Genomic DNA, 25,352 nt, shown 5'->3' with positions numbered 1-25,352 from the left:
TCTAATCAATGATGATTTAGAAAATTTAGAGCAATCTATCTCCAAGTTGGAAGCCCAAGTAGATTCCTTAGCTGAAATGGTTTTACAAATTAGAAAAGGCCTAGAATTACTTGTCCTTCAACAAGGTGGCTTATGTGTGGCTTTAGGAGAAACGTGTTGTTTCTATGCTAATAATTCTGTTATAATTAAAGGAAGTCCTGCTTTAGTTAGGAAAAACAGAAAAGAGAAGAAAAGGATTTGAACAATTGGAGAATTGGTTCCAGACAATATTTAATTGGTCACCATGGCTCACTACCCTATTTTCTGCTGCAATCAGTCCTCTTACTTTAATTTTATCTTGTCTGATAGTAGGACCATGTTTAATCAATTTTGTAACAAGGTTTGTTTGAGAAAGGATAAACTCCATCAAATTAATGGTAATCAGAAGTCAATATACACCTATAGAAGAAGATGGCAATGAAAATGAATCAATGATTTGATTAAAATTTAATTAAAACCAGTAGGGAATGAAATGTAGAAAAGAAAGGCTCTTAGCATAAGTAACCTTCAGCAGAACTTACTTTCTCTAAAACAAAGAAACTCTCAGCAGAACTTACTTTTTTCTAAAAGACTCCCTACCCTGGCCTTGAGGTTGGTTTCCCAGGCTGTGGCCTTGGATAGTTCTGCAAGGTTGCAGATGTTCCCAGAATGTTTCTCCCTGAACTAACCCTATAGATAAACAATATGAGAGAGCTTGTTTCACTGCTTTGTTTTACTGATATGCTTCCTCTCCTCCCTATTCCCCAATCAGTGTGTAATTTTGTCTTTAAAAGCTGACCTCAAACTGTGTTTGGGGCCGCATGATTTGAATGACTCAGGTCTCCATGTTGTCATCGGCTTTAAAATAAAGACTCCTTAATTTGGCTACTTAATTGTGTGGCAAAATGTCTGTTTCTCGCTGTTCTGATACAACAACATGACCTTCCATTTTAATTCATTTAATTTTTTACTTCAAGAGGGCCATTTTCTCCTGAGAAGCTAAGGGTAGTGTGAATCAGAGAGATCCCACTGGCTTCCTGGAGACAAGGCTTTGCCTGCTTTCCTGCGCAGTGCGTGGCCTGCAGGGCCGGCTTGTAGCCGCTCAGCCAGCAGGCTCTGCAGGTGCCCTGATGTGTGAGGACAGACAGGCCAGCGATGGCATTTGTGTCACTATTTGCTTGTGTAATGTTTCTGCCCTTTATATCATGCTCCCTGTGTGTTTATGCACTAAGCTTCACCATACCTAACAAAACAGGTGCTCTTGTTATCCTCACTTAACAGATAGGAAGCTGAGGCCTTGGGTCAACTAGGAGCCTTTGTGAGGTCACAGAGGTCCCGAGTGGCAGACTTGGGTCTGGTTTTCTAACCTGGAACGCACACTGCTGCTTCCACGGTTCTGGTCCTTTTCCAGCAGAGGGGCAGAAAGAGTAGAGTTCAGCCGTGTCACCTGGCGGGTAGGGCAAGCTCAGCCGTGTCACCTGGCGGGTAGGGCAAGCTCAGCCGTGTCACCTGGCGGGTAGGGCAAGCTCAGCCGTGTCACCTGGCGGGTAGGGCAAGCTCAGCCGTGTCACCTGGCGGGTAGGGCAAGGCCACAACACAGCCCAGCAGCTCAGCTCCAGGACACAGTTCTTATCCCTATAGCCTTTTGGACACCAAGAAGCAGAGGACAGTAGTCAGAATGGTGGCCCTGCTCAGACTAGTTCCCTGGCTGTTCCCACCCAGCCCTTCTCCCCGAGTTCTAGCAGGAGAAAGGCAAAGGACTCAGCGGTCACTTCCCTAGCCTTACTTCCCCTCCTTGAGGAAACTGCAGGAGTAGTTGTTTTACCTATATTTTTCTTAGAAGTGTTACGTCTCCTCTACCCTTGGGTCATCACAGCTTTTCCCCAGAGTTGTTTTGTGCAGGGACAGCTACATTTGACATCTATTCCTTGAATTTCCAGCTGCCTAATTTGGGAAATGTAGGCGTACATTCTGTGAGGTCACCCATGCAATGGAGTGAAAGCAGTACTCAGTACATGGGAGTCTCTTGAGGGTTAAATAATACATGTAAAGCACTGAGAACCATGCCTGGCACACATGTGCTTAATATGTTGGCTGTTATTATCACTGTGTTCAGCAGAGGGGCAGGCCATGGTGCCAAGAATACCCACCCACTCGAGGTCTAGAGACCTGGGCATTGAGTGGTCCAGTGCAAACCAGTCCTGTTTCCCACAAAGTAAGCAGAGATGAAACAAGCTGTTGGTGAGCACACACCAATGTGTTTTCATAGGAAGCCCGGGGACGGTCCCCTGATGCTAGGAAATGCAGGGTACAGCACCACTGACTTAAAATGTGATTGAGCATTTTTTATTTTAAACTCTGAAGGAGTTCCAACCTGAAAACATCATGAAGGAAAAGCAAAGAAAGAAAAAAACCAATGTCGCTGAAAACTGTGAAGACAGAGATTTTGCCTTGGCCAGGGGAAATGGATGGACCTGTGCTCCTGCCTCTGTGTGTCATTTTTATTAATAGGAACTCCCTGTCTGTTGCTGCCACTGAGTGCATGCAGCCTGGATGGGTGCTAACTTCCTAGGTCGGTGAAGGCGGCCATGAGTGTTTCTCACCATCCTCTGATTCTGTCCCTCCTTTTGTGCAGGTGATCATTGCACTGTGAGACCCAGCTGTCTTGGTGACCCTGACAGGTGTCTGTCCAGTGTCCTGACATGGATGTCTCCTTTGAACCTCTTTAGATTGAGGTGCTGTGCCTAGACCTTGAAAACCCATCCTGGTGGGACAACCTGGGACCCTGCACTGTCCAGGTGATTGTTAGGCAGTGTTTGCAAACCACTACAGTAAGCATAAAATATAGCTAGTTACAACTCTATAGATGTGATCTTAGGGGCAATGCTAAGATCAGGAGAACAAGGCCCTGCTGAACATCAAGGTCAAGTTGGATGCTGAGATCACTGCCTAACGCCCCCTGCTGGAAGAAGGGGAGGACTTCAATCTTGGTGACATCCTGGACAACAGCCACTCCATGCACTCCACCCACAAGACCACCATGCAGGATTGTGGATGGCAAAAGGGTGTCTGAGGTCAATGACACCAAAGTTGTGAGGTGTTAAAAGATAGAAGTGGGGTGCCCCTTGAAGGGGGCAGGAGACCAATAAAAAGTTCAGAGACCATTAAAAATGAATAAACCATTCTACCTATAAGGGTTTCCCATGAAACTGCCCCAGAGAACCTGCTCCTCCACCCCCAGAAAACTGGAGCAAAACAGCAGCCTCTTAGAAAGGCCTCAGAATGAAACCTAATTTGCTGGCACTTTGATCTTGGACTTCTAGCCTTCAGAACCGGGAAAGCTTGCTGTTGTTACTGTTGATTACATCCCCCAGTCTGGTATTTGGTCATGGTGTTGTTTCTCTTCAACTTTATGTCTCTGTTTCAGCTACATAGGTCATTCAGGTCCTCTAGAACCAAGTCCAGGACATTTGAACCTTATTCTCATGCACAGCCCACCTCCTTCATCACCCAACCACACACTCTGAAAGGGTTCCTGCTCATTCTAATTGTCAGCTTACTTGTCACTTTCAGAGGGAGCTAGCTGCCCAAGGTTTTTAATGTCTACCCATCCTATTTCAAACCTTTCTTTCCTTGAACTCTGAAGCCTATTTATGATACATAGCTTCTCTTTGATATGTGTACTTTCTCTAATTCAGTTCTATTGATTAAGGCCATTGGGTAGCAAGATTTAATGTAAGCTAACTTATTACTTTCAGCAGGCCTTCAAATAATGTCATTTTATGCCTGACCAGGCAGTGGTGCAGTGGATAGAGCATCAGACTGGGATGCAGAAGACCCTCGTTCAAAACCCCAAGGTCACCAGCTTGAGCTTGAGTTCAACAGGCTTGAGAGTGGGCTCACCAGATTGAGCATGGGGTCGCTGGCTTGAGCGTGGAATCATAGACATGACAACATGGTCTCTGGCTTGAGCAAGGGGTTACTTGCCTTGCTGGAGCCCCCCGGTCAAGGCACATATGAGAAAGCAATCAATGAACAACTAAGGAGCTGCAATAAAGAATTGATGCTTCTCATCTCTCTCCCTTCCTGTCTGTCCTATCTGTCCCTCTCTCTGTCTGTCACACACACACACACACACAATAATAATGTAATTTTGTTGCAACATAGTGAAACAAGGAATTGAATCCTAGCCAGGGAACCATGTGCAGTGTGCATGTTCTCCTCATGTCTGCATGGGTTTTCCTGGGGACTCCAATTCCTCCAAGGACCCAAAGCTATGCATGTGGGAGTGTGTATGAGTGTGTGTGTGAGTGCTCCTACAGTGGAAGGACTGTGGGGGTGTGTATGAGTGTGTGTGTGTGTGAGTGCTCCTGCAGTGGAAGGACTGTGGAGGTGTGTATGAGTGTGTGTGTGTATGTGTGTGTGTGAGTGCTCCTGCAGTGGAAGGACTGCGGGGGTATGTATAAGTGTGTGTGTGTGTGTGTGTGTGAGTGCTCCTGCAGTGGAAGGACTATGGGGTGTGTATAAGTGTGTGTGTGTGTGTGAGTGCTCCTGCAGTAGAAGGACTGTGGAGGTGTGTATGAGTGTGTGTGTGTGTGTGTGAGTGCTCCTGCAGTGGAAGGACTATGGGGTGTGTATACGTGTGTGTGTGTGTGAGTGCTCCTGCAGTGGAAGGACTGCGGGGGTGTGTATGAGTGTGTGTGTGTGTGTGAGTGCTCCTGCAGTGGAAGGACTGTGGGGGTGTGTATGAGTGTGTGTGTGTGTGAGTGCTCCTGCAGTAGGACTGTGGAGGTGTGTATGAGTGTGTGTGTGTGTGTGTGTGTGTGAGTGCTCCTGCAGTGGAAGGACTGTGGAGGTGTGTATGAGTGTGTGTGTGTGTGTGTGAGTGCTCCTGCACTGGAAGGACTGCGGGGGTATGTATGAGTGTGTGTGTGTGAGTGCTCCTGCAGTGGAAGGACTGTGGAGGTGTGTATGAGTGTGTGTGTGTGTGAGTGCTCCTGCAGTGGAAGGACTGCGGGGGTATGTATGAGTGTGTGTATGTGTGTGTGTGTGTGAGTGCTCCTGCAGTGGAAGGACTGTGGGGTGTGTATAAGTGTGTGTGTGTGAGTGCTCCTGCAGTGGAAGGACTGCGGGGGTATGTATGAGTGTGTGTGTGTGTGTGTGAGTGCTCCTGCAGTGGAAGGACTGTGGAGGTGTGTATGAGAGTGTGTGTGTGTGTGTGTGTGTGTGTGAGTGAGTGCTCCTGCAGTGGAAGGACTGTGGGGTGTGTATGTGTGTGTGTGTGTGTGTGTGAGTGCTCCTGCAGTGGAAGGACTGTGGGGTGTGTGTGAGTGCTCCTGTAGTGGAAGGACAGTGGAGGTGTGTATGAGTGTGTATGTGTGTGAGTGCTCCTGCAGTAGAAGGACTGCGGGGGTGTGTATGTGTGTGAGTGCTCCTGCAGTGGAAGGACTGTGGGGTGTGTATGAGTGTGTGTGTGTGAGTGCTCCTGCAGTGGAAGGACTGTGGGGTGTGTATAAGTGTGTGTGTGTGTGAGTGCTCCTGCAGTGGAAGGACTGTGGAGGTGTGTATGAGTGTGTATGTGTGTGTGTGAGTGCTCCTGCAGTGGAAGGACTGCGGGGGTGTGTATGAGTGTGTATGTGTGTGTGTGAGTGCTCCTGCAGTGGAAGGACTGTGGGGTGTGTATAAGTGTGTGTGTGTGTGAGTGCTCCTGCAGTGGAAGGACTGTGGAGGTGTGTATGAGTGTGTGTGTGTGTGAGTGCTCCTGCAGTGGAAGGACTGTGGGGTGTGTATGAGTGTGTGTGTGTGTGTGTGAGTGCTTCTGCAGTGGAAGGACTGTGGGGTGTGTATGAGTGTGTGTGAGTGCTCCTGCAGTGGAAGGACTGTGGGGTGTGTATGAGTGTGTGTGTGTGTGTGTGAGTGCTCCTGCAGTGGAAGGACTGCGGGGTGTGTATGAGTGTGTGTGTGTGTGTGTGTGAGTGCTCCTGCAGTGGAAGGACTGTGGGGTGTGTATAAGTGTGTGTGTGTGAGTGCTCCTGCAGTGGAAGGACTGTGGGGTGTGTATAAGTGTGTGTGTGTGAGTGCTCCTGCAGTGGAAGGACTGTGGGGGTGTGTATGAGTGTGTGTGTGTGTGTGTGTGTGAGTGCTCCTGCAGTGGAAAGACTGTGGGGGTGTGTATGAGTGCTCCTGCAGTGGAAGGACTGTGGGGGTGTGTATGAGTGTGTGTGTGTGTGTGTGAGTGCTCCTGCACTGGAAGGACTGTGGAGGTGTGTATGAGTGTGTGTGAGTGCTCCTGCAGTGGAAGGACAGTGGGGATGTGTATGAGTGTGTGTGTGTGTGTGAGTGCTCCTGCATTGGAAGGACTGCGGGGCTGTGTATGAGTGTGTGTGTGTGTGTGTGAGTGCTCCTGCAGTGGAAGGGTGTCCTGTCTGGGTGGATCCTGCCTTGTGCCATGAGTAGCCTGGAAAGTCTCAGGCCACCTTCCACCCTGAACTAAAATCAGTGGGTTGAAAAGTAATTATGTTTGTTCATCTTTCTTAAGTATAACTCACATTTATTTCAATTTTTAACTCTAGAAGTGGTTTGGATCTTCATTCAAAAGTTGGGTGTTATCTATGCGAATGTAAATATGCTGTAGGAACTTAACTTTTGTTTACGCCAACCTGCCTGTGGTGACACTGGCTTCGTTTTATGTCATTTCACTTGAAGTCCCAGTTTCCAAGAACCTACTGATTAGGTCAGGTGAAGACTTACTGTATCTCTGTCCAACCTATACTTACTTGTTCATGATGACTTGGATTCAAGAGCCATGAGAAATGTGAGGAATGCCCTTTCCAGGGTTTTTCCAACAGCCACAGCCTTTAGAGTTGATATCGCACTTTAATCCAGAAGTCAATGTAAAAGTTCAATACATGTGATAAGTTGAAAAATGTTAATAACAGGAGCTGGGCTTTGTTTTTCCAACATGTTTCCAAAAGGCTGTTTTATTTGAAAACACACACAGTTGGATACAAATGCCTCTGAGATTGCTGTGGGAGAGAGATTACACTGATGCCTAAACTGGCTGTCTCCTCCCGGGGCCCACAGCTGCAGTCTTGGGCAGTGCAAGAAGAAAGAGGGGTCTTCTCCTTTCCATCCTGTTTGCTCTAATAAGAGTCCTTCGATGACAGTAATTACATGACCAACATTGCCATAGCTGTTTGGCAATTATTAAAGTTTTGCAGTTGCTGGTTTTCCTACTGGTGTCTTGCAACCTGAGGAAAAAAAGAGACAGCTCATGATATGACACTGAGTTGACCCTTTCTCACACAACCACTTAAGCCACTAGCTAAGGAGAAACAGCTAACCCTTGTACAGTTTTACAGGGGGACAAAGCCTGAGTGGGGACACTGGCCCCCTTGCAGAAGTAGCATCATCTCACAGATGTGATGGCATGGCCAATTCCCCTGACCAGAGTAGAGGCAGGATCTGAACTCAGTCATGTTTTCTGAACTTCAGTTCTAGTATGTTCTCGTATGTTCACACCTAGACTATAGTGGTTTTCCATCATTAAGAAATCAATTCCATCATTCTCACAGATTGAGGGTTTAGTTTTATTTTCCCTTTTACCAAATTCAAAACTGAATTTCGAGGTCCTTTATCTGAGACTCTGGTTTCGCCTTCTGCATCTACGCCAATAGCTCCTCTGCCCTCTGCTACACCCACTCTCCTAGAACCATGGGCTTGCCCCTGGGCTGCCCATCAACCTAAAGCTTCTTCATGCAGCTTTGACCAAGGTACTGAAGTAGGATCAGGTACAAAAACACAGCTGGTAAGAATACTCAGTGACAGTGCTTTATTCAATATAATCAGTTTTTTCAAATGCTAACACGCTCCCCTTCTAAAATTACCCCGTCATTCCTATGAAAAGTGTTCTTTACCTCCGCTGACCTCTTAGATCTGTTTATATCACACTCTGACTCCACTGCAGCCCACAAACCATGCTTCTGCCTCCTGAGGCTGGACTCAGAAGGGCACACAGGTGTACTACCTGCCACCAGTCCTGATTCAGAGTCTATGTGCTGTGGACACTGATCCCAATCCCTCACCTGGGAAGGAAGGGATCAGAGCGTCCAGAGAGAGAATGAATTCGAGGACAATGAGAGGCATGTTCTCAGCGTGCACCAATACCAGATGTGAAGGCTCTGGATCTCAGACCTGACTGGTCAGCTTGGGAGCTGACAGTCTTTCTGCTGCACAAGACTGCCTATTTAACACCTGTGCTCTTTGCTCTGGTAACTTTCCTTGTACTTCCCCTCCTTAGTTTCCTTGAAGGAACTGTTACGGAAAACATAATTCTGTTTATATTAAAACCCTTCTGTTGTCCATTTTGGTAAGTAGTGGGTGCCATAGTACTTTCTTGTTTTACTACATGTTGACAATACCATGTGAGAACCAGTCATATTTTATTGAATTGTACATACCTAGCATTTTCTCTAACTTCGTTGTGGTAGGTTCATTCACAGTAAATACATAGACATTATTTCTAGGAGAAAAAGCAATAAACTTTCTTACTGCATGAACATGAACTGGGGGGCTGGGGGGGGGGGAGACAACCTTCATTGTATATATAGTGAGACTCCTTTGCAACAGTTTTCCTTAAGGTCAAATCTTTTTTTTATTTTATTGAGAGGCATGCACCCTGACTGGGATCCACCCGGCATGCCCACTAAGGGGTGATGCTTTGCCCATCTGGGGCTGCTGATCTGTTGCTTGGCAACTGAGCTATTTCAGCACTTGAAGCCAGGCCATGGAGCCATCCTCAGTGCTCAGAGCCAACTTGCTCAAACCAAATGAGCCATGGCTGCAAGGGAGGGGGGGAGAGAGAGAGATGAGGGGGAAGGGGAAGGGTAGGGGACAAGGGAGGGGGGAAGGAACAAGGGAGGGGATGAGGAAAGGGAGGGGGAGGGATGGAAAAGCTGATGGTCGCTTCTCCTTTGTGCTCTAACCAAGGATCAAACCCGGGACTTCACATGCCGGTCAATGCTCTAGCCAATAAGCCAACCGGCCAGGGCCCTTAAAGTCAACCTTAAGTAGTTGAAGGGCCATTGCTCCTTCCTGTCCTACTTTCCGGCTGTTGCTTCATTCCTTTGGCCACTTGAGAGACACATGGGAACAGCTGACCCATCAAGCTTCATCTTTCCTACACTCCTTCACCCTAGGAGAGCAAATAACTATCTACACATACACATCTATGTATACATAAATGTACACACACACACACTACCCTACACTCCCTGAAAATCTGCCTTATAATTAATAAATTACAAGATTAGGCCAAAGCCAATGCTGGCCTTGCACACTCTCTTTGTTTCATCCTGTATCACTTTTACTCTTAGCCGAGTAAAATCCGCAGGGCAGCTCACACAGACGCAGCTAACTAGGAGGCCGGTCAGTGCAGCACAGCATCGGTTGGCTGCACTGTGCATCTCTGCGCCTCTCTGGACTCTGCTCAGTGTGACAGTGGCCACAGACCGCCAGCACCAGGGGGCCCGCACAGTACTTACTCCTTCCTCTTCTCCACCGCGCCCAGCCTCACCAGAGCTGCTAAGGCATTTTTCTGAACATCAGAAGATAATACATCATAACACTGTGAGGTTCCTACAACAGAGGGGAGGAGGGTCAGTGGACGGCTGTTTGTTCGCAACTGAAGGAAATCACCACTCCTAGAGGCATGACTGACCTTGATCGAGAAGCTGACTTGTGAATGCTCTAACTCTAGCCAAGTACTGTTTCTCAGTGAAGGAGTCTTCTTCTTTCTTCAAGAGGTATTTGCAAATTATCTGATTTTAAGAGGGAGAATGGAACAGAAAGAGGGAAAAGGCAGTCAAATACAATAGAACAGTAGATAATTTTACTTTGCCCTACTTAAGAGAATGATACATCACATTAAAGCAGACTATACCCTTGCCCTGCAAGGTTTGAGCATGAAAAGTTGCAGAATGTTTAAGAGTTCTATTGAGCTTATATTACTGTTTATAATTAGGGGAAAACGTCTGCAATAGTACTGACATTCATTAAAATATAATTTCTCACTTTAATGGGTTGCAAGTTAAGTAAATTACTATCAGCTTAATTTATCTTATGTTGCGTAGGAAGAGAGGGGCCAGGTTTTTGTAACTTTATTTTTTCTCTAAAAGGAACTAACAACAGCTAGACCCTAAAACAGTGTTTTTCAACTGCTGGTCTGCGGACCAGTCCACCAGAAATTTTGTGCCGGTCCACAAAAGAGTTAAACACTCTGATGTTGTATAGAGATTACAGACCCATAGGTCTTAGCTGAATTTGTTTATGCTCACAGTGATTTCTGCTTTAGTGATCCCTAAAATAATTCTCCTATTTTCATAGGTTCCCAAGTGTAAAAAGGTTGAAAACCACTGCTCTAAAATACTTGATTTCTACTGAGAAAGGTAGAGATAGTATTTATCCAATATCACTAAGGGCAAGCCTCTGTGCCTGGAGGCTGACATGGTTGCCTTACTGACCAGCACTACCCTGCCGGGAAGTCAGCCCAGGGCCCTCGCCCGTGCAGAGCTGAGAGCCAAGGAGCCCTCTTCTCACAAACACGGAGGTGTCTCACTGACGGTTTCCATCCCAAACAACCTGTCTCCCTCTGCATGCGGGCATAGCTCCTGCTGACCCATACACCATCCCCTGTCTTTACCCATATACTGCCCCCTCAACCATGTTTAATTGCTTCTTAGAGCTCTGACAAACTTTTAGATACTTGCACTTGAACTTTTTCTATCCTTCCCAACTGACTTTAGATATCATTCAAATTTTGCATTTATTCTTTTTGCCTAGTATGTATCAAAGACCTTGCTATACACTCTGAACAAACACTGTAAGACAAGTACAACAAGGCCTGGGTATAACTGGGGTTATAGGAATACTTTGCTCATGGTAACATTTAGCTGTCATCCTTCTGGGTCTGCAAAGGACTGAGCCACCTCCCGTGTGCAGGCAGCAAGGTGGCCCCTGACAGGTGACATCACTACTCCCAGCAACAGTTTGTCTAGTTCAACCATTCACCTGAGAAAGATGCCTGCCCTGCAGGCCAGAGTAAGTACAGGGCAGGAAGATCTTAGTCCGCCTTGATGTGGAAGGGTAATGGAGAACTTGCGAAAGAGGTACATACCTGATAACATTCTACAAAAGGTTTAAAGAGGCCTATTAAAAATTCTAACACAGCATTTCCTTTTTCTGTAACTAGGATGTCCCTCGTTGTCATCTGAATGGTCTCACTTTTACAGAGCAGGTAACAGCCTTCCTCAAAGTCCTGGAAGGGGAGCAGAGAGGACAGATATGCCCATTCAGGTAGTGCGCAGCTGGCCTCACTGTGTGTGGCCTGGTGCCCACAGGACAGGAGAACTCCAGCTATGCCACACCCTTCCCAGAGGACCTGCTGCCACACAGCAGTCAGGGAGATTTCGTCTTGACACTCAGAGTGTTGAGCTTCCAACACAACAAACAGAGAATTTATAAGCTGGAGGAATCCCAGCCTGGGTGATTTCACTGCACAGCCCCACTCCTTAGCTTAAACAGACAGTGCACACAGCAAGTCCCCAAATCCTAAGGCTTATGCTCAGAAGCGGTGGCCCCCCGGCCCTCATTCTCACTGCAGAGGCCGTTCTCAGCAAGGTACACAGAATGCCAACCCACCTGCCGTCTGTCATAGCTCTCTCACCACGTACTATGGAAGTCCAAGCCCAGGAGCCTGACTCCTCTAAAGCTGTCTACACCAGGAGGCTAGAGCTCACTAATCTTAAAGCAAAAGACCCCACTCATTCCAACAAGTTGTTAACAGAAAAATGTATACCGGTTGATAAGTTTTTAGCAAAACTTAACCATGGCTGCACTAACAGTTCAAAGAATGACCCTTTTCTTACCAAATAATCACTAAGTTACTGATTAAACTTGACCAAGAATCAAACTAGAGTGCTGAATTGTGAGTGTCCCAGTTCCCCTTTAAGTCTGTTGCACATGACCCAAAAAAGGGGAGAACACGTCTGTGAGGCCATGCCTAGCACTCCCAGAGCGCAAGTGCGTGCGCGCGCGCAAGCACACACACACACACACACACACTTGCTCTTTGGCTGCAAGGATTTACCTTTAATGCATTTCCTGGAAGGAAGATGAACTCATTTGACAAAACATCACGTAGGAAGCAAAAGCAGCCATAGACATCCTCTGGAAATAAATACATTACAGAAAATTACAACATTGGTTTTTACATTTTCAGGGAGTGACAAGAAGCCCATGATACTCCAAAAATGCTATTTTAAAGGTATATTACTCATCTATCAGAGATAAGAATAAAGGTTCCCAATGAATGCTATAACCAATCTAAGTTCTACCTACAGAGCCAACTCCAGACCAGTAGTTTAACGGTTCAATCTAAATACAGCCAAGTCCCTAATCAGTCAGTCTGCAGTGAGCAAGACACTCCATTCCCTATAAAGGAGGGAACTCCACTTTCACCACCTCAGGGCCCCAGTAGGGGACAGATGGGTCTCCTCATCCTCCTGTATTTCCATTTCCTCTCTCTAGACCACACCTTTAGCACACGAGCACAAGAGCACACAGTAATAGGAAATACTCTCGTTTTCTTTCTATTTTTTAGTTTTATTTATTTTTTAGAGAGAGAAGACAGAGAGAGACAGAGAGAGAGAGAGAAGGGGGGGAGCAGGAAGCATCAACTCCCATATGTGCCTTGACCAGGCAAGCCCAGGGTTTTGAACCAGCGACCTCAGCGTTCCAGGTCAACGCTTTTACCCACTGCACCACCACAGGTCAGGCCTCTCTTGTTTTCTGACATGGCAGGCTACCTTGCCCACAAACTATAGGAGCTTCCTCATCCTTCTGACATGTGCTGTGAATTTTCTCATTAGAAACACACACATACAGATGGATATTAAATGTTACCTCCAGCTTCAGGGTGTTCATAACACCCTCCAGGGCCATGTATGTGCCCCTTATTGTGGATGAGTTCTGATGTAAGAAACCTCAAGCCCTGGCCAGTTAGCTCAGTTGGTCAGGGTATCATCCCAACACACCAAGGCTGTGGGTTCAATTCCCGGTTAAGGCACATATAAAACTCAACCAATGAATGCATAAATAAGTGAAACAAATGATGTTCCTCTTTCTCTAAAAATAAAATTAAAAGAAAAAAGAAAGCTCAGAGCTGAAATCAAGATTTAGTTTTCCATGTCCTGAACTAAGTCGCCTGAGCTCTCTGGGCCCATTTCTTCAATCACAGAGTGAGGGCACGGACATCGACCTCTGAAGTTCCTCCCAAGGCTAACGGTTTGGCTGAGCCCAGTGCCTTTCCACTCTGACTTTTCCTTGGAATTATCTATGGAACTCTGAAAAACAAAACCAGAAATGCCAATGTCTGGCCCACACTTCAGACCAACTGAACCAGAACTTTTGGGGGGTGGAGCTCACCCCCCATAATGTGCTGCACAGTTGGGTAGGAGACCTCTGGGCAGGAGGCTCCTGTGTGACCAGGAATCATGCCCCTTCTGCAGGACTGTCTACCCACCTCACCTGCTTGTCAGATAGAGGGACCTGTCAGAGTAGAGGAGCATCGGGCCAAGAAACAGAAAACTGCTCTAGTCCCAGAGCCTTCCCCAAGTAATTACGCAACTTTCTAGGCCTAATTTTTCATATTTATAAAGAGAGGTTTAGATCACAGGATTTCTTAGGTCCCTTTCAACGCCCCAATTCTAAGCAGATGGCCATGCATTCAATATTTAGGGGAAAATCCTAACTTCTGAGAATACAGGCCCTTGCTGAGGTGTGGATGGCACACATGAGGCTGAGCATTACAAGAACCCAAGTGTTGCTCCCTACACAGAACTGAACGGCCAGTTACCTTTCCTGAACCTGGGCACCATCTGCAATGCCAGAGCCACTAAAGAGGGGCGGACGAAGGTGTTGAGCAGCTGGTTCCTGTACACTGAGCACGTGAGGAGTGTGACATGTTGGTAGATGAGGCCGTCGACCACGTCCGAGTCCCTGGCATCCACTTTCATAACCACGCGGTCTTTGACGAGGCTGGCGATGTTGGAGTGCAGAAGAATGCTGGCCTGGATTACTTTGTCAGCAGGTTCGTTATCTATGCGCAAGATAGCTCATTCAGGCAAATGGCGGAAAGTGGGGCAGGTCACGGCTGGGAGTCCTAGGCCCACTGCTCTGGGCACTGGCTTTTGGGTCTACCGACTAAGCTAATGCATCATAGGTAAAGGGTATTTTAAAAGTTCTATTTCAAAAATCAAACTCTCTAAGGACATGTAACATACACACCCCAAATTTGTCAGCCATTCTGAGATGCACATTAATTAATTTCCACTCTGAAGACCAATACTTCCGCAGGAACCAAGGGTACCCAAATTTTTATAAGAGCTTCAAATTACATGACTAGTAAATGACATACATGTGAATTTAACAATACTAATACAAGAAGGCCTGTAAGTATATATATTAAAACATGGGACATACACACATACCTTGCTTAGACCAGTTCCAATATGGCAAGACTACCACTTTGCAACTTTGCAGGTGAGATAAGGGCAACCCAAAGCAGCGTCTCCCTGCCTCGGGCCTCCCTGGGCACAGGAGATGCGGAGGGCATTTTTTGGTTTTCCTATGTCACCGATAACTAACCCGGGCCCACAGCAGTTCCTGGTAACTCAGCAGCGAGCCCTACACTGGCCTGAACATAACCAAGGAGTTAGGATCACAGAAGCATAATGAAGAGACGGTGACATTTCACAAACATCCTTGTTAGCCTGAGCCAGAGCTTGCTGACGGAGGCGGGAAGGCTGCCCCAGCTGGGAACCACGTTCTGCCAGCATTCCACGGGGAGGGCAGCAGCTTTTTCCTGGACGCCCTCAATCGCTCCAGACTCTCAGCTTGCTCACGGTGGTGACACAGTGCATGACACAAGGTAGAGCATAAGTAGGTTTACTGTTGTGAGTACGCAAAGCACAGAGCTCATTCTTGTATTATTATTTATTGTATTATTTTCCATAAGAACCGTAAACCTACTTTTGGCCCACTTTGTATTATATATAATAAGATACACTTTATATATATAATACAATATAATGTTACATAATGATATATATAATAAAAAGTTCTAGATATGAGTTCAAGAATATGAAATAATCTAAGTAAAAAGAAAAAACTGAATACACCTAACATTCTAAATTAGAAGTGATGTTTAATCACTCAACACTGTTGCTATACTTAGATACCAATGGAGTCTCATTTCATAATAGCTATTTTGGTGGCTGAATAGATATTCTTAGCTATAAATTGACCACATAGTTATTCCATCTTGAAAAACACAAAATGACTTAGAAAGACAGGCGTCTTATGTTTTCTAGTGTCCCGGGCCAGTTAGGAGATTAGCACATTACCTCTCATGATTTTCTATCTTGTATTACAATCAGCATACCCTCTGCCTCCTTTTAGACCATTAAAATTCTGAGAAGAGATGTCTGATTTGTCTTTATTTCCCCACTGGTGACCAACACTGATGGCCGCATCGCAATTCCTCCTGAACACCTCAGCCCCGCCCTGTCCCCACCCGGCCCCGGCCTCTTCTTTTCTCATCAGGCTAGGCAGCCTCCTCGCCTGCCTCCCTGTTCATCCTCCCGCCCCATTGCGCTCCACCTTAAAACTGATACCAGGCTGTTTCCTAAGGCCAGTTGGTCATCCTTTCCCACTTAAAATCCACAACCGCTTCACATAAGCTTGAGTGCAGTGCAGCCTGACGACACACAGACCGGCATGATCCGGCGGCGTCCTCCTCCACCGCATCCCGCACCCAGAACCAGTATGCTAACCGTGTCCACCCCGCAGGGTAAGGGGCACCTGGTGCTGTCAGGCCTCCGTGAGTGATGCTCCCCTCCTGCTGTCTCCCTGAAGAGCTCCTATTTTCCATCAAATCTGAATCAGAAGTCACTTTTCTGAAAGCCTGTGCGTGTTCTTCCCCACGTGGGGTTCTCACTCACCCTCCACAGTCTGTGGCTCTCTCCTTACTTCACTGGACCGTCTTCACCAGTTCGCACGTTACCCGCCCTGCTCTCTACAAACCAGGAGAACCTCCAGACAGGCAGTGTCTCACTCATCCCTGTACCCTTGGCAGCACCCGTACCAACCAGGTGCCAGCACGGGTTTCCTGAGTGAACAGCAGGTGCGTGACTGGAAACAATTATCTGGTCTTAAAAGGACTGCATTTCCAACTGTAGTCTCTACACTTTTAAATCAAAAAGACTGAAAACAAGCTAATTATTATCATACACACCCCAACTCCCAGCACAGTATTCCTAACTCCAATGGTGTTTTGATAGTTGTTAATAAATGCAATCCAGTGAGGCAAAAGGGTTGCAAATGCACTGTGGTTTAAAAAGAGCTCTGTGTGGAGCACAGAGACTGCCTATTCATCCTCCACTCTGCTGGGCGCCAAGGAGACTGCAGTCTAGTCCTCAGGACAGTCTCATAGGAGAAATGATATATAAATGAGCAATTATTCTCAAATAACCAATGTCTTATGGTGAGAAAGATAGATCAGGTTTTCTTTCTCTCTCTGAGCAATGCTCTGCTCAAAGTCCTAGGTAGGTTTTCCATGTCTAGGCCACACTTTTCCAAATTAATAAATAAAAAAAGCCAGCATTCCCATCACGTATGTTCCACCCACATACCGGGCCACATGAGAAAGCCCCCGAAGGTCTGGGTTAAGCCTTTCAGCCACAAAGTCTTTTCCACCAGCATGTCGAAGCCCATGGATGGCTGGTTCTGGAGCAGGACAGCAGCGATGAGCACCCACGGGCTCAGCACCAGGTTCTGGATCTGCAGAAGCTGCATTCTGTAGGCAACCTCAGTGACAAAGGCACGCATGTCCTCTGATGGCTGCTGAGGGATGTGTCTGAAAGACATGGCATAGCACAGGCTACAGCTGTGCTCCCAACACCAGTGAGAAGGAAGAGAGATGGAGAGAACACAGGCCCCTGGGGAAGGCGTCTCAGACTGTCTGCCAATGGAGTTTGCAGGTCACCCTGCAGGAAGTTCACCTTGGGTCTACTCTGTCCATGTCTCTAGGTAGGCTCTTGATAGGTGATACAAATACTCAAGGATATAGAGTCCTACTATTACTGGTTCCAGGCAAAAAACTTTTGTTACTTTACAAATAGGTTGGATCACTGTGAAACCGACATAGCCTATTCCGTCTGCCTGACTGCCACACTGTCCTTTGAGAAGTGCCAGCCAAGTGCCCCCTCACCAGGCAGAGAGTCAAGCAGGGATCACCAATCTGAATCAGATGCCACTGGGCACTTACACAGAACTGGCTGGAGCAGGAATACACATCTGCCCTAACTACAAGCCACGCAATTAGGTGGCTTATTGTGAAAGCTGCAGCCAATGAGGGCGCCCTATGCTAGCTAACAACCCAATTTGAGATCTAGAGAGAGAAAGCCTGTGACAACCAAAGCTGACCTCTGTTTCTGATGGCTAACGAAGATGCCAGCGAGGCGCCTGCTGCTGCAGGACTGCTGGTGGTGCAGAAAAATCAGGACTGATGTTGCAGTCACATGCTGCCTGTCAGGAAGACACACTCAGTCTCCCTGGGTGTATTTCTCTAAGTTAAGAAAACCTAAACGTGTATCATACCTGCACCCTGAAAGATCCTAATTCATTTCTCGAGAAGAGAAACCCACTCCCATTCATTATTATTCTACGGTTCTTTCTGGGGTCCAAGATAACACTGCGTACATACTCTAGCTGGCCTATCAAGAGCGCGCAACCATTTCCATGCATGCACTTGTTCACAATGCTGTATTTCTTCCAACTTTTCCATTAGTTGGGCACTGGCTCCCTGAGAAGAACGAACGCTGTCTGACACTGCATATTTGCTATATATAGCCTATAGCTAGTTGTTTCTGGCAAACATAGTCCTCTATAACTGAGGCTTTCTGCTTCTCTGATGTGTAATCTCAAATAACCAAGTTTCAGCCCTAGAAGTAGTCAAGAATGATAATTCACACTTTCAGATTTTTATCCTTGTGTCTATATCAGCTATGAAAACACCAGCTCACACCTTGGAACCAAGTTATATGAGCTTCGGTTCATCTTCCCAGCAGCCAGAGATCGAAGAGATACTGGGTCTCCGAAGTAGACGTGGATGCTGCCGAAACTTTCAGAGAGAATCCTCCTGGCTCTCAGCAATCCCTAACACAACAACAGGGAGAAGAAAACAGAGAGAAGTAAGGTAAGAAACGAGCTGATTTGTAAACTAGCATTCCTCTAAATGCCAGTAGAAGCAGGTCGGGCTGTGCTTTACGTACAGTTGTAGACTCTTTCGGCTTAGGGACCCCGAGAAGCTCGTACACATAAAGAGTTTCTTCCAGTATCTTATCATAGCTGATGCTTATTGGAACAAGGTAGGTGTCAAAAACTTCTCTTTTAAAAAATGGTTCCATCACAATATTTAGAAGACCTATAAATATAGGGAGAAAAGGGTTTTCATAAACAGGGGCACATAAACAGGAAGACTAAAAGTGTACATTACATCTCAGCCCATAAACAGAAACAGTTAAGCGTAAACGGTTACACTTACAAAGAAAACAATATCATGCCAAAAAATGGTGTCAAGTTCTATTGAGCAGCTACAATGACATCACACAAAGCCCAGTCAGTGACCTACCGAACTTAGGAGTCAGTGTCTTGGCAGAGCGGCTTCTTGTTCCTTCGAGGAAAAATTCAACAGGAGCGTAACCATTCTTTAAAGAGAAAACACAAAGAAACAAAACAAAATACAAAACCCATTGCCTATGCTCAAAGAGAGAAATGTTTTTGATTCCTTCCCAAAGCTCCCACCCAAATGTAACTGACAGCAACACTCCAACCAGAGTCCCACAGAGGAAACAGACTGCTGAGCTGTGCACATTCCTTCAGCGGGAAACACAGGAAAGTGGTCCGTTCCAAAGTTAAGAATTTAAATAAGATCTTGTAGCAAATGTCAGTGACAAGAAAATGTAGAAAACCCTTGGTCATTATTTGTATTTACCCGTAACATGGTCTTTACATATTCGGAGAACACAGCCCAGTAGAGTTTGTTGCCACCGAAGGTGCGCCGCATGAAGAAGGCGCCCGACATGCGCAGCAGCTCCCCAATCATTCTCATCCCTAGGAAGTCTAAACCATAGAGAAGGGTTCATATTGATTGCCAAGCCTGAAACTTTCGATAAAGATCTAAACCCAGACTCTATTTAAGAAAAATTTCACATATGTAAGATGTGCCTGTGATATTAATAATCCCTTACTGGGATTAAAATCCCAAAGAAGAGACATCTAATAGAATAATGGAAAAGAAGGGACCCTGTGGGCTGGAGCTTGCTGGGAGGTTACCTTGTGCCCTCCACACACCTCTGCATTTACACCCAGACCAGCTAGAGACATCCAATAGCAGGCACTGAGACCATACAATGTCATCATGCTGACTTCTTCAGTCAGCACTGTGGCTGAACTTCGACAGACCAGCACGTGTCTACTGCACTCTGGGCAGCCAGGTTGAACAAGCTCTAACCTTTCCTTCTGCCTACCAGGTGGGAACATTCACCCTCTTTTGGAGAAACAGATTTCATAGAGCAAGCCCAGAATAAGAACAGAAAGTCTATCATCAGTTGTACAACAGTCCTTTATTTCATCTTCCCTGATTTTAAAATAACTTCCTCACGTGTTTATCAGATAAAAATGCTTTTAAAGTGCTTAAGCCCTAGCAGGTTTTTACCTCATGTTCACTGCATTTATTAACAAAGGTATCTGCTGAAATCCCAGCTTCCTTGGCTACTTTGAAAGATGATAAATAAATAATTTATTTGCCTTAGCATTCCTACTTTTGGGAGTCAATCCTACAGGAATAGAAGCATTGATATAAAAATATATTATAAGCTTGTTTGTAACAGCAAACCTAACTTACGATACATCTACACTATTGATTATATAGCTATTAAAAATTTTTAGACATGCAGTTGGACTCTTACATTTTATATAAAAATCAACACAAAATGGACCAAAGATCTAAATGTAAGACCTAAACTATAAAACTTTTAGAATAAAGCATAGAGAAAAGGCTTCATGACATTTGATTTGGCAATGTTTTCTTGGAGGTGACACAAAAAGCATACACAAAAAAGATAAATTAGAGTATACCAGAATTAAACACTCCTGTGCATCAAAAGGCAGAGAGTTAAAAGTTGACCCATTGGATGGGAGAAAATATTTATACATCATGTATCTGACAAGGGGCTCAAATCCAGAATACATAAAGAACTCCAACAGGGAGAGACAAGATGGTGCTGGAGTAGGCGGACGTACCAACTTCCACCTCCCAGAACCAAAGTGGATTACAAACTAATTTTAAGAACCATCATCTGGAAAAACCAACTTTGGACTAAACTAAGAGGACTCTTCAACCAAGGAACACTGAAGAAGCCACACTGAGACTGGTAGGAAAAGCAGAAACACGGAGAGGGCTGCCCAGATCCCCAGAGTGAACAGAAGCCGGGAGAGACTAGCGTGGCGCGAAGTGAGTTTAGCAGAGAGGGGAGGGTCCTAAGTCCCAGGAAAAAAGACCCAGCCTGCAGCCCCAGAGCCTAGAAGAGGTGTATGGACAGTATTTAGCTGGAAACAAGTCAGGATACTGTTTGTGAGAAAGAGACTGATTTCCCAGACCCAGGATTCTTCTTAAAGGGACCGCGCAGAAAACCTCTCTCACAACCACTCACCTGGGGCTCTGGGGGATGGGGAGAGAGGAGAGGACCGGAGTAGCAGAAAGAGAGTGTAATCGAGGAGGCACAGGGAGAAACAATTTGAGAGACAGCGACCCTAACCACTGGGTTGAGTCATTTTCCAAATCTAAAGTGAATATTTCCCCTGGAACCAGCAATACCAGCAAAGAGAAGCAAGACACCAGCCAAACAAGCTCTCCTGCGGCACCCAGAGCAGAGTTGCTTAGAAAGAGGGAGCTTCTGGGACTACAGTAGTGAGTGTTAGGGTCTGAGCTGCAGCACCCTCACCCATGGACTGAGGGCTCGCTGGAGGGTGGGCGGTGGTGGGACGCAGAAGCGCGGTTCTGTGGGCAAGGGCAGAAGCCAGCTGGTCACCACTGAGGCCCAGGTGTGAGCTCAGTCATGCCTGGCTGGGGAGGAAGGGATGTGCAAAAGTAGTCAAGCCCAGCTGCAGGCCGCCTGTAATCCAGCCTGTGGGGGAAGGGTGGGAACCACGAAAGGGGCGGAGACCTGCCCTTGAGCAAGGGTGCAGGAGCACAGCCCTGCCCCACCTGCGAAACTGAGGCTTATGGCCTGACTTGGGAGCCCAAAGCCCAGAACAGACGGAGTACTGCTACTCAGCGTGGGCAGGCAGTCCCGCCTGGCCTGTGGAGCCAAGGCTTGCAGCTGTCCCACGAGCGAGCGGGCTCCTCCTACAGGGGCGGGGTGAAAGCCCGGAATCAGGTGGAGACCCACAGCAGAGCAGAGGTGATCACCTCTGTCCTCAGGGCTGAGCATAACACTACCCACGGAGGTGGGGCAAAGGCCAAGTCCACCGAGGCTTGTATACCCCAGCACGTGATCACAGCCACTCCAGTGAAGGAGAGGGGGAAACCACAGTAACAGCCCTAGGGGGCAGGCACTGGAAACGTCCATACCTGAACGCCCTAGGCAGCAACAGCAGAGGGTGTAGTGGGCCTGCAGACAGACCACATCTAGGGAACACAGAGGATACACCCAGTGGACTCCAGAGGCCAAAACCTTCCTTTACACGGACAAAATGAGAAAGCAGAGAAATGCAACACAAATGAATCAAGATAAATCCCCAGAAAAGGACCTGAATGAGTCAGATATAACCAAATTACCAGATGCAGAGTTTAAAATAGCAATTGTTAGGATATTCAAAGATATTAGAACAACCATAGATGGCCATTACGAAAACCTAAATAAAGAGATAGCAAATATAAAAAGGACATTGAAATAATAAAAAAGAATCAGTCAGAAATGACAAATACAATATCAGAAATGAAGAACACAATGGAAGTAATTAAAAGCAGGATGGATGAAGCTGAGAATAGAATCAGCGAATTAGAGGACAAGATAAATAAAGGCATGGAAGCAGAGCAGAAAAAAGAAAAGAGACTCAAAAAGTCTGAGAAAACTCTAAGAGAGCTCTGTGACAACATGAAGAGAAATAACATCCGTATCATAGGGGTTCCTGAAGAAGAAGAGAAAGAACAAGGGATAGAGACTTTGTTCAAACATATCATAGCTGAAAACTTCCCTCAATTAAGGCAGGAAAACATCTCACAAGTTCAAGAAGCACAGAGAACTCCATTAAAGAGAAACCCAAAGAAATCTACACCAAGACACATCATAATTAAAATATCAAAGCTAAGTGATAAAGAGAAAATATTAAAAGCTGCTAGAAAAAAAAGACTATCACCTACAAAGGAGCCCCCATAAGGATGACTTCTGACTTCTCAACAGAAACACTTGAGGCCAGAAGGGAATGGCAAGAAATATTCAAAGTAATACAGAACAAGAACCTACAACCAAGACTACTTTATCCAGCAAGGCTATCGTTTAAAATTGAAGGAGAAATAAAAAGCATTCCAGACAAAAAAACCTCAAGGAATTCACTATAAACAAACCAAGGCTGCAAGAAATACTAAGGGGCCTGTTATAAACAGATCAAAGGAGAAAAAGAATATAGCAAGAGAGAAATACAGTTTTAAAGAATAAAATGGCAATAAACAATTACATATCAATAATAACCTTAAACATAAATGGATTAAATGATCCGATCAAAAGACATAGGGTAGCTGCATGGATAAGAAAACAGGATCCATACATATGCTGTCTACAAGAGACACACCTTAAAACAAAAGATGCACATAGACTGAAGATAAAAGGATGGAAAAAAATATTTCACGGAAATGGAAATGAAAAAAAAGCTGGGGTAGCAATACTTATATCAGACAAAATGGACTTTAAAACAAAGACTATAGTAAGAGATAAAGAAGGTCACTACGTAATGATAAAGGGAACAATCCAACAGGAAGATATAACCGTTATAAATATCTACACACCTAATATAGGAGCACCTAAATATATAAAGCAGACTTTGATGGATTTAAAGGGCAAGATCAACAGGAATACTATAATAGTAGGGGATTTCAATACCCCACTAACATCACTAGATAGATCCTCAAGAAAGAAAATTAACAAAGAAACAGCAGACTTAAAGGACATACTAGATCAACTCGATTTAATAGATATTTTCAGAACCTTTCACCCTAAAGCAGCAGAATATACATTCTTTTCAAGTGCTCATGGTACATTCTCTAGGATAGAATACACGTTAGAGCACGAAAAAGGCCTCAACAAATTTAAGAAGATTGAAATCATATCGAGCACTTTCTCTGATCACAATGGCATGAAACTAGAAATCAACCACAACAGAAAAATTAAAAAATACTCAAACACTTGGAAACTAAATAGCATGTTATTAAATAATGAATGGGTTAACAATGAGATCAAAGAAGAAATTAAAAATTTCCTAGAAACAAATGATAACGAGTATACATCAACTCAAAATTTATGGGACACAGCAAAAGCAGTCCTGAGAGGAAAGTTCATAGCATTACAGGCATACCTCAAGAAACTAGAAAAAGCTCAAATAAACAACTTGACCCTGCATTTAAAAGAATTAGAAAAACAACAGCAAGTAAAGCCCAGAGCTAGTAGAAGGAAGGAAATAATAAAGATCAGAGCAGAAATAAATGACATAGAGGCTAAAGAAACAATACAGAGGATCAATGAAACCAGGAGCTGGTTCTTTGAAAAGGTAAACAAGATCGATGAACCTTTAACCAGATTCAGGAAGAAAAAAAGAGAGAAGACTCAAATAAATAAAATTAGAAATGAGAGTGGAGAAATAACAACTGACACAACAGAAATACAAAATATTGTAAGAAAATACTATTTAGAACTGTACGCCAAAAAACTAAACAACCTAGATGAAATGGACAAATTCCGTGAAACATATTATCTTCCAAATATTAATCTAGAAGAATCAGAAAACTTAAACAACTGATTACAACAAATGAGACTGAAACAGTTATCAAAAAATTCCTAAAAAAGAAAAGTCCTGGGCCTGATGGCTTCATAAGTGAATTCTACCAAATATTCAAAGAAGAACTAACTCTTATCCTTCTCAAGCTATTTCAAAAAATTCAAGAGGAAGGAAGACTTCCAAGCTCCTTTTATGAGGCGAGTATAATTCTGATTCCAAAACCAGGCAAAGACAACACAAAGAAAGAAAATTATAGGCCAATATCCCTGATGAATTTAGATGCTAAAATCCTCAACAAAATATTAGCAAATCGGATCCAGCAATATATGAAAAAAATCATACACCATGATCAAGTGAGATTTATTCTTGGGAGGCAAGGCTGGTACAATATTCGCAAATCAATCAATGTGATTCATCACATAAACAAAAGGAAGGAGAAAAACCACATGATAATTTCAATAGATGCAGAAAAAGCATTTGATAAAATCCAGCACCCATTCATGATCAAAACTCTCAGCAAAGTGGGAATTCAGGGAACAAACCTCAACATGATAAAGGCCATCTATGACAAACCCACAGCCAACATCACACTCAAATGGCAAAAATTAAAAGCAATCCCTTAAGATCAGAAACAAGGCAGGGATGCACCCTTTCACCACTCTTATTCATCATAGTCCTGGAAGTCCTAGCCACAGCAATCAGACAAGAAGAAGAAATAAAAGGCATCCAAATTGGAAAAGAAGTAAAACTATCATTATTTGCAGATGATATGATACTGTATATAGAAAACACTAAAGTCTCAGTCAAAAAACTACTAGACCTGATAAATGAATTCAGCAAGGTGGCAGAATATAAAATTAATACTCAGAAATCAGAGGCATTTTTATACACTAACAATGAACTGTCAGAAAGAGAAATTAAGGAAGCAACCCCCTTTTCCATTGCAACCAAAAAAACAAAGTACCTAGGAATGAATTTAACCAGGGAGATTAAAGACTTGTACTCGGAAAATTATAAAACATTGACAAAAAAAATCAGGGAAGATACAAACAAGTGGAAGCATATACCGTGCTCATGGTTAGGAAGAATAAACATCATTAAAATGTCTATATTACCCAAAGCAATTTATAAATTCAATGCAATACCGATTAAAATACCAATGA

The 25,352-nt window shown here is 44.8% G+C and overlaps 1 protein-coding gene across 2 annotated transcripts in view; it reads right to left on the bottom strand.

Annotated features, from left to right (window-relative positions):
* Positions 1-7,101: 7,101 nt before the first annotated feature.
* Positions 7,102-25,352, bottom strand: part of GNPAT (glyceronephosphate O-acyltransferase) — a 42,899-nt gene continuing 24,648 nt past the window's right edge. For both annotated transcript variants that reach the window (XM_066383086.1, XM_066383075.1), the window contains 12 exons: positions 19,130-19,257; positions 18,767-18,842; positions 18,408-18,559; positions 18,161-18,291; positions 16,767-16,990; positions 13,931-14,173; positions 12,164-12,243; positions 11,192-11,332; positions 9,737-9,836; positions 9,561-9,654; positions 8,478-8,539; positions 7,102-7,268 (listed from right to left, as the gene is read on the bottom strand). In XM_066383086.1, coding sequence (XP_066239183.1) covers positions 7,225-7,268; positions 8,478-8,539; positions 9,561-9,654; positions 9,737-9,836; positions 11,192-11,332; positions 12,164-12,243; positions 13,931-14,173; positions 16,767-16,990; positions 18,161-18,291; positions 18,408-18,559; positions 18,767-18,842; positions 19,130-19,257 — 1,475 coding nt within the window. In that variant the 3' untranslated portion in view covers positions 7,102-7,224. The remainder of the gene's footprint in view (positions 7,269-8,477; positions 8,540-9,560; positions 9,655-9,736; positions 9,837-11,191; positions 11,333-12,163; positions 12,244-13,930; positions 14,174-16,766; positions 16,991-18,160; positions 18,292-18,407; positions 18,560-18,766; positions 18,843-19,129; positions 19,258-25,352) is intronic.

This window comes from Saccopteryx leptura, chromosome 1, assembly GCF_036850995.1.
Source record: "Saccopteryx leptura isolate mSacLep1 chromosome 1, mSacLep1_pri_phased_curated, whole genome shotgun sequence".
Taxonomy (NCBI): Eukaryota; Metazoa; Chordata; class Mammalia; order Chiroptera; family Emballonuridae; genus Saccopteryx; species Saccopteryx leptura.
The sequence above is the reverse complement of the archived record's forward strand: the minus strand, read 5'-3'. Positions and strand labels throughout refer to the sequence as shown.